Below are 18,099 nucleotides of genomic sequence, written 5' to 3'. Positions count from 1 at the left end.
TTTAGAAAGTCAACAGATACTTTAGATGATCGATTAGTTAAATTGTATCTTTTGCAGCATGCTACAAAAAGATTATAACAAATTCATTCATTATTGATGAAAAGTTTAAAGTAAAAATAAATGTTTGAAACATCAAGTTATAATTTTCTACATTTATTTACGCGCACAAATCAATACTAAATAAAATAGATTAATATTCTAAATAATAAAAAAAGATTTATTGGTATGCATTTAACAACTCTCCTCTATTTCTCTGCATTTCTCTATGAATCCGGTCCGAGCCAAAAAAGCAAAGAATGAATGAATTCATTGTCATTACCTTAAAGCTGAATATACAATAGCGGTTTGTAAAGACACGCCACCCATCTAATAGGCTTCGCTACCTGCGCTAATATATTTCAGATACTCAAAATAAATACTTTGCGAATACTGATTTGAATTTTTGGATATATTTCGATTACGCGCGACATAGTCTTCATAATGATTGCAAGTCGATAGCGGTTTCAGTAAATTTATTTTTGCGTTTTAAAACCACAATGAGAGATATCGTGTAATATATCTCTTGACTTTCTAGCCTTACACAATAGCTCTCGGAGGTGGAAAATTAATTTGCACTTAAAACAAATAGCGCGCATGTTTTTTTAATGAAAGAATTATAGATAGAAAATTTTTTTTAAAACACTAACAATGTTAATCGACATTAACGCAGATGCACAAAATGCAATTGCACAACATACAGTATTTAAAAGTCAGATAAGAAGAGAAAGTGAATTAAAGAAGATATAAAAATAAGTTCCTGTAAAAACTGCTTATTCATCATAATATGTTCACGTCTTCATCGTCACAATCTTTAAATCTGTATAGTTAGGAGCTCGCAGAGTTCATCAAAATTCGTAAGACATGAAATATATTAATAGACAATCATGAAGATTTTCATCAGTTTACCTGGTAAACTTTACCACGTTGCATGCTCATTCTGCCTTCACGTAGAGATACCATTCCGTTGAATTTTATCGCGCAAAGTATACGGAGGAATAAAGCACAGTATGCGCGCGTTAAGAATAAATAATAAATGTCTATAAACGCACAGGCATGCCGCAAGCGCAACGACGTACGAGATAAGAATTTAGTTTCTCTGACAGTTGTTGCGCGCAGCGGGCTCTAAGTGCAGCCTATAACGAAATTTATTTTGCGGGAGTGTAGGGTGCAGAGGTTCCCACGGGATTGCGATTAGCTCGGCGGTTATGAGGAAATCGTGGCTTCGTATCGTGCTTCCTTATCGTCCGCAGGGGGAATTTAAAACGAACAGGGGTACATTCTCGTGTCGAGGCTCATTATTTGTTTGCGATAAGTGTCAAGGCCGTCGACTGTCAAAAGTCTGCGGTTCTTAATTACCGCCGTTTTTAGGTGTTAACCTTGAAAAATGTTTCGCGCGTTCAAAGAAATATAAAATACTTTAATTTCTTTATATCTGATAATAAAAGAACTAAGATGATACATGGACTCTGCTAAGAAAAAAGTCGACTTTTGGCAGGGTTTTCCTGATCGTTCTTGCCCCGATTAAATATAGCGATAATACTTTAATGTTCGACCCTGACTACTAACGAGAACTTTTACGCTTTTATTTTCTTCTGCTATGAAATTCTTGCTGATATACAACACCGCTCACCTTTAGGCTGACTACGGTCTCCGACAGAAACAGAATATCCACAGAAATTCCGAGCACGAGTCACCATTCTAACGTTCGCTTTCATCACGTTGAAATATTGTATATATGTATACATATATAAAATATCATACACAAAATAATTTAATTTGTAAAAATATATAATAAATAATAGTATACAATTAATACAATTAAAGAGAAGAAACTCTTCAGTTTAATAAATATAAAGATAATTCTATTAATTTCATTAACTGGATATGTACACATTATTATATTATAATAAATAAGAGAAAAATCTATTTTCAAGTATAAAGCAGACTTTGGTTCAGTTTATGATTTCATTTCAAGTCCGACAAATCAGCAAGCAATTTACAGAACTGAAAAACGTGGATTTATACAGCTACATATGAATATACATATATTATTAAACATCAAGAATCAAGCTTTAAAATATTCTGAAAATAGAATTCTTTATCTTATTATTTATTTGATTTATTCTTATCAATCTAATTTCTACTTATTATTGTTTATATTATCACAACAATGATAAGGAACAACTCATTGTCAGTAGAATTGAAAAATTCTTATTCAATCATTTATTCACTGTTTTCTCGTTGTAATCGCACTTGAATTTGCGTTGATGATATAATATATAGTAGTGGGATGTAGAATTTAGATTTCAAGCGCGAATTACTGGCACAAGTTCGATAGGTGCCACCTATCCCACCGCCATTGCTACGCGCTTAGTGGACATCGAGGTCAATCAACTGCAACGCGATGTAAGGTATGCGTTTGCATGCGCGGAATTGACACGTAAACCTTTCCTACGCAACTCCCGCGACTTTCTCGTTATTACCGTTCGAATTAGCAATAAACCGAATAAATAATAGTTCGATGCGTCATTTAGATTTCACGCGCCAAGGAAGCATGTATCTTATTAAAATGTTATTTCCTCAACTTTAATCTCTATTAATAGATAGTTGCAATTTTTAGAATATATTAATAATATTTATAATAGGTAGAAAATATATATTCTATTAATAATTAAAAGAAGATACAATAAATTATTAAGAAATATGTATATAAGTTAGCTTCATCTTAAAACAAAAACGTTGTTGTGTATTTTGAACCAATATTCTCGAAATTTGGAATCTTGCAAATATTAAAATTAAAACTAAAAATTTAGCTGAAAAATTTATTTATATAGTGAAGCTATTATTTTTAAAACATTATATTAAATTATTATACAGATCTGTAATGAAGACTATTAATTGGAAATATAAAATTAATAAAAAATAATTAATAATAATTAATAATAGAGCCGTTGGAGTTGGTGCAGAATTCAATGCGCAAAGTTAATAAAACTCGTTATTTTTATTTAGATCAAAGACATAAGTGTGAAGTCATGATAATCAACTAATCTATAAATCAAAATTAATTAAAATTCTTGAATGTTTCGCAACATACAAATTAATAACGTGGTATATTAAATATTTATACTTTGTACACGTAAGCATTGAATATATAATTTCGAGTGCAGAATACAACTGAGATTAACTAATTGATACATATTACTTGAAGCGATGTATTAATAAGTGTACGATATAACGCGGCGAATAGGTATGAAAAGTAAAGTGGTTAAAATTCCGTATCAGTTTATCAAGAAAAATATAATGACTGACCATATGATAACTACGTATTCCGCCGGCTATGAAAGATGTGATATACAGTCATTTCCATGAACACAGTTATAATTAGATACGGTTAGACAACTTTTCTGTTTCATTCTGTTTCATTGTACGTATTAATTAAGATTATCTGACGTTTTAAATTGATCATCTATCTTTTTCTACAAATAGGTCCAGATAGTGAATCGGTTCAGCTACAATTAAATTAAACTAATATTTACTGAAGTGAATGGAAATTCAAGTGAATGGAAATATAAGTATATGAGCGAGCTTGTAATTTTAAATTTGACTTACTTTCTCGTCCATTCACCTGCGATTACTATACAAGAAGTTCCAGGATAAACGTTATACAGCCTTGGCATTAGAATATTATATGCGAGAAGTTCATTTGAGGGAAATTATTGTGGATTTACTTATCGAATTCACTGTTGCAAAGAATATGGTATATTGAATACTTCGCTATCTTATCATTTCAGAAAACAAACACGCAAGACGTAATGCGACTTAATATCGTGAACTTGCATTTTAAGAATCGATGTTTAATATAAATTCAATCTGTGAGTATTATTCACAGGAATACGCTTATCTTTGTCAATTAATAATGTTTGCCGCGCCATTTGCCAGATAAGAGAAAGATGTACCTGCTCCGCGAATGCGAATTTGCATAAAGGATACAGCGCCATATTTTCTGCGTAACATCCTGTTGCAACTTGTTATCTGGATCAAGATTTGAGTGCAGAAACGAAGAGACTCTCTCCGGAATCTCGTAACCGGTAATATTATCAATCGACCATATAAATCAAAACAGGTCTTGCAGTCTCATCTCGTCATTGGAATCATAAAGTTACAACTATAGAAGATATTTAAATAATTTAGTAAATATATAAGTTCGACAAATAAAAAAATTAAGAATTGAAAAAATTATAATTAGAAAGTGTAATTAAATATGCAATTATTAAATAATAATTATGTTAAATAATTTTTAACCGTGTAGAAGCTCTTTTATTATTAATCAGTTTAATCTGCTTAATTACTCTATTTCACTGTTCCTTGTTTTCTCAGGACAATAGCTATACTTGGACACGTGATGGAATATATTTGATCTCACATTCATCCACACAGTTCGTGTCTTGTTCCTATTTATTTATCTTCACGCCAGTCGCATGCCTTCACGATCGTGCCATTAACGCGAAGGATGCTACACCAAAATTTGCATAACACCCGCCTACGCCTTGTTAACTGGAAACAGCTCTAAACACAAGACGCGAATGATTTAACATCATTTCCTAGTGATTGCTGCAGTGGCGTAATGTTTGTTGATCAAGTGAAATAGTTAACTTTCGTTACATTGTATGACATTATTGCTTTCTAAAGTATTCTGTCTAAGTACTCAATTTCAAAATTTTAATAATTGTACAACTGCAATAACTAAAATTACATTTTGATGTTAGAAGCTTTAAAGTACAGTCATAAACTGTATTTTGAAGCTTCTATTAAAATGTTAACCCTCAAAAATGTTAATAAATAATTAGAGATTATATAATTACTATATGAGAAACATAAAAATATATAATACTCTCACAAATATAAAAAAGATTCAAGTCTTATTTTCTTTTAATGCAATCTTTTTGAGACATAAACATCAGAAATAGTGTATTAATACTATATTTATAACAATATTTACGATAACTAATTAAAAATTGTACACAAATTTAATTCGTACTAATATGATACCGTTTAATTGTATAGAAGAAATTACATATCTTATAAAATGCGTTGTCAAGTTTAGGATCTTGTCGCCATTACAGTCTAGCAATTCTCCTCGAGGATGCAACGTGCGTAAAAGGGAAATGCGTGATTAGAAACTATAAACGAGAGAGACGTGGATTGCTCATAGCTGTTTTATTTAGCACTGACTATGCGAGCGGCCATTAGCGCTTTGGATAAGCCACCGAAATTTACATAACACCCACCTACATATTGCTGCCTGAAGGGAGATTTCAATAAGTATGCCGAAGAGATCATTCTACCGGCACTCGATGGTAAATTATTACATAATATTGCGCGCGTTATGATAATAAACGAGGAAGAATAATCTTATAAAATGTTTGTGGTTGTAATATCAATTTGGGCGAAAAGCTTCGTTATTTTAAGTAACATTGACAATCCACATCTATTATCTTGCGGAAATTAATTATATCCGAAATGAGAAAAATTTAATTGAGATAATTACAGTTCTGATGGGCATGATTAAAATCTTCTGGCTCGTCCATTTTTAAGCAAAAATTTTCTCAGTATATAAGATAATAATATCGTACATTTACATAATTAAATTTTATCATACATTATTAAAAGCACGACTTTTTATACATATTTTACGAGCTTTATCTAATTAATCTTAGAAGCTATGAATAAATTGTGTAATATTGCCTATATTATGATAAATGACGAAGAATAATCTCATAAAATTTGTGTGGTCGTAATATCAACTTGGGCTATATGCATTGCGTATACTGATCTAATAATATCATTTAATAAGGTTCTTTTCATTAGCTATAATTATTTCGCGTAAAAATATAAAAGATTAAAGTCATATTACAGATTAACAAATCATATTACAGCGGAAATTGAATTTTATATGGCTCGAAGAAATTGTTATTACTAGGTCAGTTAAAGTCGAGGCTGTAATAGATCGATTAGTCGTGGTTCCGAGCGTAATTTGCGTCCTTGTTTCTACGTGTACCAATATTTAACGAGTTATTTCCTTAATATAACATTGACCATGTATCTACAACAACACGAAGTTGCTACAAATAGTACTGTAGCGTACATTTTGCATGCATTACTCCGTTGTATGCTAATAATAGAACAATTCGATCAAACAGCCGAATATTTATATACACTTTGTTATACTTGAAATTAGAATTGCAAGCTATATTTTTTATAGTTTTTTCAAATTATTATGTAATTTATTTTTGTCATTAACTATTTGTATTTCTTCTTAATTTTAGTAGTGGTTTTTATAATTTTATATGTCTCTCATTAAACATTGTAATATTACATAAAACTGTCTAACATCTAACGGATTGTTTGTGAACCGCGAGAAAGGAATGTTTGGCTGGAAAGTGTATTGCACGTTGAAATAATAACGTTACCGTAAGATGGGAAATTCTATTCTTTTATACTGTCATGAGAAAATCTGTTTTGCAATTGAATGTCTCCACAACTTCAAGACATGTTGCACGAAAAATTTATTTACATTAAGATTTAGATTAACCATAATTTTCCACTTCTTTAATGATGTAATACTGAAACAGATGTATGAAATAGATGTATCCCAGCAAACACAGATATAACTGTTGTATAACATATATAACGTAAATATACATCAGTTTACATCTATGTTATGTAATAGTTATATTCATGGTATATATCTTAATTTTTAGAGCGTGAGAGATCTACTTTTAAAATCTTACAACTTTTTTTTTAGTAAAATTTGTTATAATTCATTATTTCATTGTACCTCTTGTCTTAAAATATAACACTGTTTCAGTGCCACTATAGTAATTTTCTCGTTCTGTAAAAGTTAACGTTCGCATTCCACTTTGCAGAATGTGCATATAAATTCAGCTTTCATTTTATCCCATTCCATTTCATTTACACATGTAATTCGAGTGTAATTATTTAATATTATACTAAAATAATATATGTAGTTTTATGTTTTAAAAATTTTTAAGTGACACTTGAGTAGAATGAGATATACAAGTGGAATGTTTACAAGTTTGCTGAGACTAAACAGAGATTGATGAGATTCTTGCTGGAGATATTTGACGTTTTCTTAATCGTATTTTCTTCGTTGAAAATTACATGCTGCCATTCTCGAGACGGCTAATTGAGAATGTTCAACTTGATGGAGTCATATCGCTTGCTTACATAAGATGTCCCAGATTAATTAAGAAGTCGCTTCATTAGCCGTAATATGTCAATATTTTATGTGGACTCGCACATTTATTTATTACAAATTATATTACATTTGTGAAAAATGTACAAGAAACTATATAATACTCAAGCTATATTTCGTAAAAAAATTAATGATTAATAATCCACGCAAAAATTAAAGTATTGTAAGAATACAAGAAATGTGTGATTCGCTTTTTACACGTCTTTGTCAAGATTATCGCATATATTACGAAACTTTGTAGCTAACTCGATAACATTACAACAAATGCCGTCTTAACTAGATTTATGACTTTTACTTAAACATAAAGTAGCTAAACACTATAGAACCTCAAGCAATTCCAACACCATAAATTCAGCATTGGTCCACTTTCGTCGGCAGATTGTCTGTTAACTACCGACTGTGTTTAACGAGTCTCATTCGAGCCAACTAAACTTCATCACCGCCCCGACGTCGCCATTCGTCGTCTCGTGGCATCAATTCGCGTATATGCAAATTCGTTTCGCATTGTCATAGTGCGCGAAACGCACAATCGCCCTCACCTACGAAACGCATTCTTTGCTTGCTGCTATTTCGACTCGCGTGTCCTTATTAGTTGTTTTGCTGCGAGCGCAGTGCATATTCGGTTAAGTTAATGTAGCTGCATAAATTTTCCTACAATAGAAAGTTCAGTTTGCTCATTGCACACATATACAACTTGTGTCGTAAGCTTTGCAATACGCATAGCGTATTTTACCTAATATACATTTGTATGTTAATATAGTTACTAATTGATACAGTTCTAATTATTTGATATAAAATTTAATTAACTAAATAATATAAAATATGTAAATTATACATTTATTGTGATTTTTAACAGTTGCTGTTTGTCGCAATATTATTCAACGTATTCTAAAGTTGAATCTATTGAATAATATTGCAAAAAACGTCTGTGTACAAAATTACAATAAATATATAATTTATATGTTATTTCATTATTTAAGTAATTAAATTTTATATTAAATAATTTGAACGTTTCAAAAAAATACTTTTTACTTTACAATTTGTCAAAACATGTTAAAAGATAATGCAGTTAGACATATGTAAATTGTCGGAACGCTATAAAAGTTGAAGGCCGTTTTATTTTTCAGTCATGCATTATGTATTTGTAAATCTCGATCATAATTCATAATAATTTTTATTTTATGTGATTTTTGCGATTTATTGAATAGCAAATCAATCTAACGCAGTAACGTTTCGCTAGTCTGTCCAATTATCGCGAAATGATTTGACGAGGTTTAAATCAATCTGACTACAGATGGTGAAAGAAATATCGTAAAACGCGATACGGAGATCATAGGCGCGGCTATTCATGTAAACCTAATGTCACTTGACTGGCTTAAGAGTCCTAAACGTACGTTAGCTCAACAGCTGCCTACGAACATAGAACGTTGAACCAATTATCCATGTCGTGTGTAATACGTATAAGGTTGCGTATATAGCGGTGCACAGCAAACACGCGTCCAGTGTGCACAACGAGATCTTGTAAAATAAGCACCGTGGGGTTCGGCCTTATGCACCAATAAGGCAGCATTCTGGCCGGGTCAATGCTTACTGGTTTTGTATTTCGATTCGAGCTCCTGCGTTCGCTCTCCTGTTTCCTCACCTTTTCCTTCGTTGCTAATAATAAATCAGTCATTTTTCTTGAAAAAATAAAAATACTAGGATATTAATCTGGAAACGAGCTGCTTATTATTGATGAATAGAATTTACATGTAACTTGTACGATAAAATTTCACTTATTCAATTTTTATGTTTTTATTAAATTAGAAATTATAATTATATTAATTTTCTAAAAAATTGTATACAAATGCAAAAAATCATATAGAATATTAATTAGTTTATGTATTTAGATCATCTAAAAGTTTTGAATTTTATAGAAATGGTCTAGAATTTAGAAATCTTCATATAGGAACATAACAGAAAGATATCAAGGATATTTGCATAAGAGATATTTTTTATAGTAATTCTTATATTTTAGATTTTCTAAAATTTAATAAAAGTAATTAAAAATCATCGGCCTTCTTTATATTAAATTATTTTAGAATAAAAATAGTTTAGTTTTCGTGTCATGTATAAATAAATTGCGTTGAGGAATTTTATCGTTCTCATACTTAAATACGAACATTATGGACTGCATTGTCTGCACAATCTGAAGTCAAAGTTGTAGTAGCTTCTTTGATTCAAGAGACGACTGTCGGCGTCAGGTTGCTTGAAGTGAGATTGTAAACCACTGAGTCTGACACGTATTCTGACCATATTCGCCGAGTAATATACTCACCGTGTCCCAGTTCGCGATAATGCACTTCAGATCTCTTTGCGTTTCCGACACACATTCGCTCGAGCCCGCTCGAGCCGAAGTGGATATCGATAGTCGCGAACGAGCGCGCAAAAGCGGAGTACCGTGAGACGCAAAAATGGAGCCGGTTACAATGATGACGGCGACAAGATGAGTCGATGTCTCGAGGGATTGAGAAATCGCGCGAAAGCGGAACGCAGCAAAAGATGTGCAAAAGGATGCCGAAAAATTTATATCGCCGTGCATTCATATTCCTGTTCTATGGGACATCGAAAAAGATTTCATGTATTCAAAGATGTATTTTTTGGGTAGGCCTTTTATATGATCGTAAATAATCAATGATGTATTCCTTGAACATTCTTTTACATATAGTCCGGTATTCATAGTCAGTTCTTAATTTAAGATCATCTTAAGTAATATCGTAAGATGCTAATGCGGCTCTCTGATTGGTTTACAACATTTTAAGACTATATTTAAGAAAGCCTTAAATATAAGAATTGACTACAGATACCCATAGTTGTAAATAATCAAGGACATCATTCTCGAATTATGATCCACTTGGTTTAGTACTTGGTTCATCTAAACCAATGTTTTTCAATTCACGGTACATTAAATATGTCAAATTTGTCAAGATACCTCATTAAGTGCATTACGCTTCAGTGCTCAACACAGTCTTTTATCAAATACCGCTGACATTTAGAAGTGAGCAGTGAAGAAGGTCCAAAGTTTTTATTTTTTTATTAAAAGTGATTTTATTGCGCAATGACGATATCACTTTGATTAAAATAAGAGTAAACAGAATATAATTTAGGTAATTTTCACAATTTTAAAAATATTTTTTACTTACTCGCTTTTTCTATTATTTCTAAATTTTTTCGCTTCTTTTTACTTTCTCTAAAATTTTCGCGATCAGCACGGTACATTCATCATCATCAGTTGGAACAGCCTGGTTTAGAATATAACGATCTTTTTATATTGTTTGAAAGAAATATAATGCTTCGAATCCCGCGAGATGTTTCACAAAAAGTGTGCTATTGCGTATCTTTAACACACTTAAAGTAATTGAAGGCTATTGCATTTGTAATCGTGCTTGTAACAGCATCCATCCATAAGGCATGAATCTCGCTTGTAGTCGCGGCATCCTATATAAAAATCCGCAGTATGCACTTTCTTCTTACAGCCACTGTAAACACGAAAGGTGCAACGCGTCCTACATTCCCTTGACGATTCTTTGTGCACGCACACTATCGCGTACCGCCATTCGTTTTCATTGGCCAAGGTCATTATACGTTGATGTTTCTTCTTTCGAGCGGAATTACCTGCGATTCACGCTCGCGGGCAAAAACGAGGTGCGGAAAAACGCGTGCGTGTTTAAAAGTTACGAGATTTTGTTGTTCATGGCTGCTTACGTAAAAGTCCAACATGCCCGTTAGTCTTTTGCCCGAGAAATCTACTGAGAAGCGATTTGCATCTAGATAGGTATATGGAAAATACTGTGTGCAATATTTACAAAAATTAATTTAAATATGAAAAATGTTAGAATTTTACCGATATATGACTTCTGCAAAAATTTAAAATTCATTTATTATATTATTTATAATGCATATACCATTCAAAAGTTCTAATAAATAGCAAAATTTGTAGAATAAACGAACAAAAAATAGAAAAATTGTTTTTACATTTTACATTAAATATTTGTTAATTTAAATTAATTTTCTATACATTTTTAAAAAGTAAAATACAATATTCAAATTCTCAGAATTTGCGTCACAATGAACGTTAAAGCACGTTAATCAGAGTGTTTATTTGAGCTAGTATACTATATCACTTGTTTTTGAAGCTTATAATTGTTTCTTCTCTCCACTCTTCCTTAACAACCGATAATTGTAAAATATGAATACTTTCCATTTAGTAACACAAGTCGATACAAACATCGTTTTATCTTTCTTGACACTCCAACGAATAACAACGATAGAACAACAGTGAATAGAACGACACTTGTATTGATATGTGCTACCAAATGGAAAGTACCCTCTAATACGTTACTTGCTTACAATTTTTAACCTGGACTAAATATTTAATTACTAGTGCCCGTTTTATTTCTTTCTTTGTTTCTTCATAGAAACTAAATTAAAATATAATACGCGTTCACACTTCTTTGGTTCAAATATAAAAAGGAGACAGACAAAAGACAAACGCATTTAACCAATAATTAGTTAATCTTTTTACAGAAAGCAGTATTGAAAATTTTGAGTGGTACTATAAGTTAAGAGAATAACTGTTTTTAAAACATGAATTTTTTAATTGTAATTTCGAATTTTATATTTTACGCAATATTATACGACCATAATTCTTTAACAAGCATCAAGTAAAAGACAGAATACCGTCTATGTAATTGTTATCTAACCTGGCCTTCAGTTTACTAGGTCGATTTCCTCTGGACACTTAGCAAAGTTTAAAATAATCGTTTTCATACTAGATAATTTCAACCATCGATAATTTTTCCATATAGTATCCTTAGTTAAGACCATTGTCTTTGAACAATGATTTCGCACAATGACAGGCCTTGTTCCGGTAATTATGGAAACAATTAATAGGAAGATACGATCGGAAGTGGTGCGAGCGATATTCCGTTGCACCGCGATTTGTCGCGCGCGCAATGCAAGTGCATATAATAAATATTGTTCTTTTCTTCTTACAGACGCGGGATCCTCAATCAAGGCGCTGTATAAGTATGAAAAGGAAAGTTCGAAGTCGACGATGCGCGTAAACGGGCATTCAGAACAGAGTGCGAGGCAAGAAATGGGTAAGGCTGCGCTTTTTACAGTAACAGTGCTATCGTAACGAATTATTTATTGAAAATTGCAACAAAGTCAAGTTGTTCCCTCTACCGTAACAATTGGAGTGTATTTCCAGTTAAATATCTCAATTACAATAAATGGAACTTACAATATAAAGAAAATCAATAATTAAAAAATTATCAATAATTAATGATTAAAAAAAAAGAATTTAAAAGATTGGAAATTAAAGAAATTAAAAATATTTTTTCTGAAAAAATATGTGCATGTTAAAATAAAAGTAATGTAATTGCAAATGAATTAACTCGAACAATGTTCTCGTTGATCTGTGTGTCATCGATTTCTAGCAGAATACTGAATTGTGTCTGGTCGAATCGTAGAGACTATATATTATATATAGAATTCGATAGAATCCTCGCGCACAAGGACGCATTCCGATTAAAAAATGACGCCGATTCTAGACAATGTGCACGCTTGCACACGCGTCACGTAACGCATTGTCTACGGCGCAGTGGCACTTGTTACATAAGCCATTCAAGGTGGTATGATGACGTTACTCGAAGGTGCGTCCATAGTGCTCATCCTGTTCTTTCATTAATAACGATCTACCGGTTCTGAAGCGTAGCTAACGGTGCCTTCTGGAATTTCACGAAATTCTTCGCCTTCTCCTTTGCCTGAACTTTCTGCACAGCGGAATACCTTTTCAATTCGCTTGTCGCAGAATTATGATGCCTGCATTGCGTCTCTCGAGGAAAACTTTGATCGGTTTTCCTCGAGAAGAAAAATCTCTCCATCAAACGCACGATTGCTTTCCAAATTTATTTTTATTATCGTCGTGACAAATTGATTTTAAATTTGATAGTGACGGAGTATACACACGTGATTGAATAAGACAAAATGAATTTTTTGTGTTCGACTAATTTGAAAAGTAAAAATATGAATAGAAGTTTATACGGACAAATGGAAGTACTCGTATTTAAAAAAAAAAGAACAGGAAAAAAGAAATTGTAAATATTAAAAATTAAAAATTGAAACTCATGTAATATATCTGTAAAGTAGTTCTTTAAACATAAAAAATGAAATAATGAATAGATCCAGAAACTTAATAAGTCGGAAAAATCAAATAGTAACTGTACATCACCATTGTTAGGCTACATTGGATTCTGAAAAAACTCATTTAGCATCAATATCTTATTGACGTAACGCGGAAGTGTGAGATGGGCAATTTATGTGTAACGATCATCAATTGAATTCGTTCCGTTGTTAACATTACTTGCTTAATTGAGCGACAGTGAAGCAGTTACGCCCACGTATCGATTTACAGATTCTATCTAAAAATATATCGTCGATAACCAACCTTCAGTCGATTACTTTCACATCAGCTCTGTTTTGGAGACGTAGGATATAAAATACGATAAAAATCGGTAAACGATATTTTTATAGATATACGATATCAGGCAGATTTATGTATAATGATTTCTTATAATTGATTAGCAGATAAATAAATTCATATTCTGATCAAATAAAAAATATACTTATTAAATATGTAACTAAAATTATCATACCATGAATATATTTAAAAAATATCTAAAAAATATCTAAAACCACATAATTTAAAAAATGTGATATAGAGAATGTTAAAATTCAAATATAAAATATAAATTTTTTTTATAAGTTTAAATTTATAATTTATAATTTTATTTATTTATTTATTCTTTTATTTATTAATGTAGGCACACTAGTTCAAAAGTTCTTTTTAAAAAATATATCGCTTAATTTTGTTGTTTGTTATTACTTTCGTGATAATGTATACAATCGTTATACAATCTGAAAGTTTGTGAAAGCCAATAGCGCACTGAAAGAGAGAGAGAGAGAGAGAGAGAGAGAGAGAGAGAGAGAGAGAAACAATTAGAATGCTAGTGTGCAACACGATGTAATTAAGATCGCATTGTCTTCGACGTAATTTATTATTCCGAAAGTTTCAGAGTAATCCTAGAAGCGAATAAATTTGCGTCGTCGCTTCATGTTACAGTGTTTCAATCTCTTCGCCAGAATTCTCGTCGAAGAACGTTTTTAATATGAATTAGTAGTTAAATAACTCATGCAGCATGTATCAGCTTTTATAATAATAATAAAAAATATTGGCTGTGATAGTTGCACCCCTGTTTCGATACTTTTAATCGCTACAATTGTAAAGTCACGCGATATGGAAATCGATTCGCTCCCCTTGTTTCCGCCTTTCATTTATCAATTCTTTCCGAAAGTAGTGCAATTTTATAACAATGGCCCGGGCCTCACCCAGCGATATATCGCGTTGATTTATTAGCGAGCATCATGCCTAGGGATGATGTAACGTTTTTAAAAAAAAAAACGCGCGTTTTTTCTTCTTCTTAAACTGAATCAATAAAAATTTTATCGATGATTAAAATAGAGTAATATAGGACTTCACTGACAATGAGAATCAACAAGTAGTTCATTTATTTTAATATAGATATTCATTTAATATAGATATTCTACAGAATCTATATCCATAGAATTTATTTCTTAAAAATTAATTAAGTTTTAAACATATTGACTTCTTTTTCGGTAATTTTCAAAGTAATTTTCAAGTAATTTAAAAAAATTTCAAGATTAAAGAATTTTCTAATGCAACTTTAAAATATAGGAACGAAATTTAAGTGCAAGCAACATAAATAAGGCATATATTGAAAGTTAGAAAATAGGAATTCTATAATAGATAGTTTTGACCTATCATTTTTACAATCATTTTTTAGATATCTATAGAATAGTACAAGGAAGGCGCATTACAATTCAATATTAGTAAACTATTATATTCTGCTGACAATAAGTATTGTTTTCTACTGTTACTCTGATTTTTTAAACAAAAATTCACGAAAAGAGAATGTACGTAAATATACGCGGATGTGCATGCTTATTGCTAACTGATTCTCAATATTTTGCATTATTAAGAAAAAATAATCAACGAAATATTTCCAAAAAAAGATAGAATTTAACAATAAAATTTCAAAAATTTCCTTGATTCCTGGTAAAATTCCATGAAAATCTCTAATTTTCAAGAATGAAACAGAAATTCCTTGAAAATTGCAGGTTTTCGAGGATTTTTCAGGTCGTAAACACTAATAATATCTTTCAGTAAGGTATCATTTTAAAAATACAGTACTAAGTACACCTACGCTACTATATTTTTTACAACTTTTAGTACTGATATATACTGATTCCGTTTAGAAGAGACCCTGATTCGATAAATATTTGTTTACATTTTAATCGATCAATACTAAAACAAATTTGTATCTTACAATATACGTCCACCAGTTATTTTATAGAATTAAAATGCTCATCATTTGTGTAGATTGCGATGTACTTGACAATTATTTATGTCTATTCTTTGCACCTTCTGCTAATATCACCTACGCTAATGAAACATAAAAGAAATAAACAAGGCTTGATTACATAAAAAAAAAAGTATATAATCTAAGCAATCACTGTCCTAACTACAACATTATAATGACCGTTTCGTACGGCAATGATTCCTCTTCTTGTTACGAACTTTCTTGCTGCTGTTGTTGCTGTTTTTCTGCTGTTTCTGTTGCTGTCGAGCGTTTCGTGTGCATTTTCAAGTGCGAGTTCAGCAACATTTTTTAAGCAAACGATTTGTAACAGTACGTGCAAAGATAAGGTCGATCCCTTGTGTGACTTCGTAGATGTACTATCAACGTAGTCCGTATTGAGTAAACCTTTTTTTGCAATGAGTGCACTGATGCCTTTTCTCGCCCATATGTGTGCGACGATGCACGCTTAGCTAGTTTTGCGAGACAAAGCTTTTGCCACAACGTTGCAAACATAAGGCTTCTCGTCGGTGTGCTTGCGCTGATGCACTGTGAGATAAGCTTTACTTGCTACAGACTTGCTGCATATTGTGCACATGTACTTGTTTTGCGGTCCCACGTTGTCGTGGGTCTTTATGTGCATCAGCAACACTCGTCTCCTAGAGAAACACTTGTTACATAGCTTGCAGAGGTGTTTCCTTTGTGGCTGTACATAGTTCGGTTGATGTAGCTTCGAGTGCAATCGTAGACCTTGGCGGTAACGAAATGTGGTACACGTCGCACTGAAACTACTTTTTACTCGTATGTGAGTGAAACAGATGTATCTGGCAGTTGCACTTGCTCTGGAATTGTTCGCCACATTCCTCGCACTGATACTTGTAATTAGACACATTATAACACTTCTGATGGGTGATTAAGTTCTCTTTGTGGGAGGACACGTAGTCGCAGTTGTCGTAGCTAAAATAGTTCTCGGCAACGTGTTCCTTCTGATGCTCATGCAACTCCGGCATCGTTATGAAGCTACAGTCACAATTCTCGCAGACCAATTGCTTGTCCTGTTGCGGCTGCACTTTTTCTTCCGAATGGGACTCGTGCATCTTTAAGTGCAAATTAAAAGCCTGTTCACAGATGAAATTGCCGCCACAGAATTCGCATTGCTCACTCTTGTGAGCGAGCGTCGTCTTCCTCTTCGATTGTACGGGGTCTGCTAGTAACTGCATGTGCTTCCGCTTAATAAAGATCTTCCTGATTACACTGGACCTGCACTGCTGCCGATCCCGAAGCAACACCGTGAGTTTTAATACAAAATATCTAGAAACAAGAGATATACAAACGGAAGTCAATCAGTGCTCGTTCCTCACTGCCTCTTTATCGTTGCCTTAATCAAGCCTTAATCAGGCCTTACGTGGTAAGCGAGATATGTATAGGAATGATCAGCTGAACACTCGTGCTCGATTATATGGAAGTTGGATAGTCAATAAAGCGCCTCAATCTCCAGTATTCTCTTTATTACGTAGCCATCTGTGATTTCCAGTATTCTCTTTATTACGTAGCCATCTGCCTTTTATTTTCTTTCATCAATGTCTTATTATATGCTTAAGCAATGATTATTCGCGAGCGAACGAGTCGTTTTCTGTACTATTCGTTGTACTTGCAGCCTTGCTTACATGATCTTGTAGCATACAATTCGCAACTACAAAATATCATTTATATTCTATGCCTTCTTAATACTAATGTTGTGTTTATAGTGTGTTCATTAATAAAATGCGGTCGTCACAATACCAATTATTAACAATCATACCATATTTTTTTTCTAAGTGCATAATCTCACTATTTCTTGCTTAAAAGAAGAAGTTTTTAAATGTGTTAGTTTGATGTGATGGCCATGATGGGCAATATAAGATAGAACCCATTTCGAAGAATTGCGAGGGTGCGCCGTTAGACAGGATGCAATCATCGTTTATTTAGGATGATCGCGAAAGAAAAATTGTACACATCAAAAATTCGAAGATAATTCGTTCACGAAATTGTCTGATGTTGTTAATATTAGCAAATAATGTCTCCTGTAAATCAATCAGTAAAAGAGAAGTTTGAAATAATTAAGAAACATAAATACTAATTAATATGAGTATAAAATACACGGAAAAAACAGTATGATTGGTCTACACAGAAATCTGGGGATGCCAACCAGATTAAATAGTAAAATATGGAGCAACTATTTATGTGGTTGCTTGAACAATGGTTAAGTTAGGTTATGTTGTAGCAATGAAGGCATTTCACATACATATTTTTAATTGTAAGCGT

At 32.2% G+C, this 18,099-nt stretch overlaps 1 protein-coding gene and 1 pseudogene across 1 annotated transcript in view; one reads left to right on the top strand and one right to left on the bottom strand.

Moving 5' to 3' along the window:
• Positions 1-18,099, top strand: part of LOC108731268 (echinoderm microtubule-associated protein-like 2) — a 43,398-nt gene that overhangs the window by 4,304 nt on the left and 20,995 nt on the right. The window contains exon 2 of the mRNA XM_018461516.1: positions 12,352-12,456. Coding sequence (XP_018317018.1) covers positions 12,411-12,456 — 46 coding nt within the window. The 5' untranslated portion in view covers positions 12,352-12,410. The remainder of the gene's footprint in view (positions 1-12,351; positions 12,457-18,099) is intronic.
• On the bottom strand, positions 15,838-17,007 carry LOC108731269 (zinc finger protein 567-like; annotated as a pseudogene).

Source organism: Mycetomoellerius zeteki, unplaced genomic scaffold, assembly GCF_001594055.1.
Source record: "Mycetomoellerius zeteki isolate Tzet28-1 unplaced genomic scaffold, Tzet1.0 scaffold122, whole genome shotgun sequence".
NCBI classification, from domain to species: Eukaryota; Metazoa; Arthropoda; class Insecta; order Hymenoptera; family Formicidae; genus Mycetomoellerius; species Mycetomoellerius zeteki.
The sequence above is the reverse complement of the archived record's forward strand: the minus strand, read 5'-3'. Positions and strand labels throughout refer to the sequence as shown.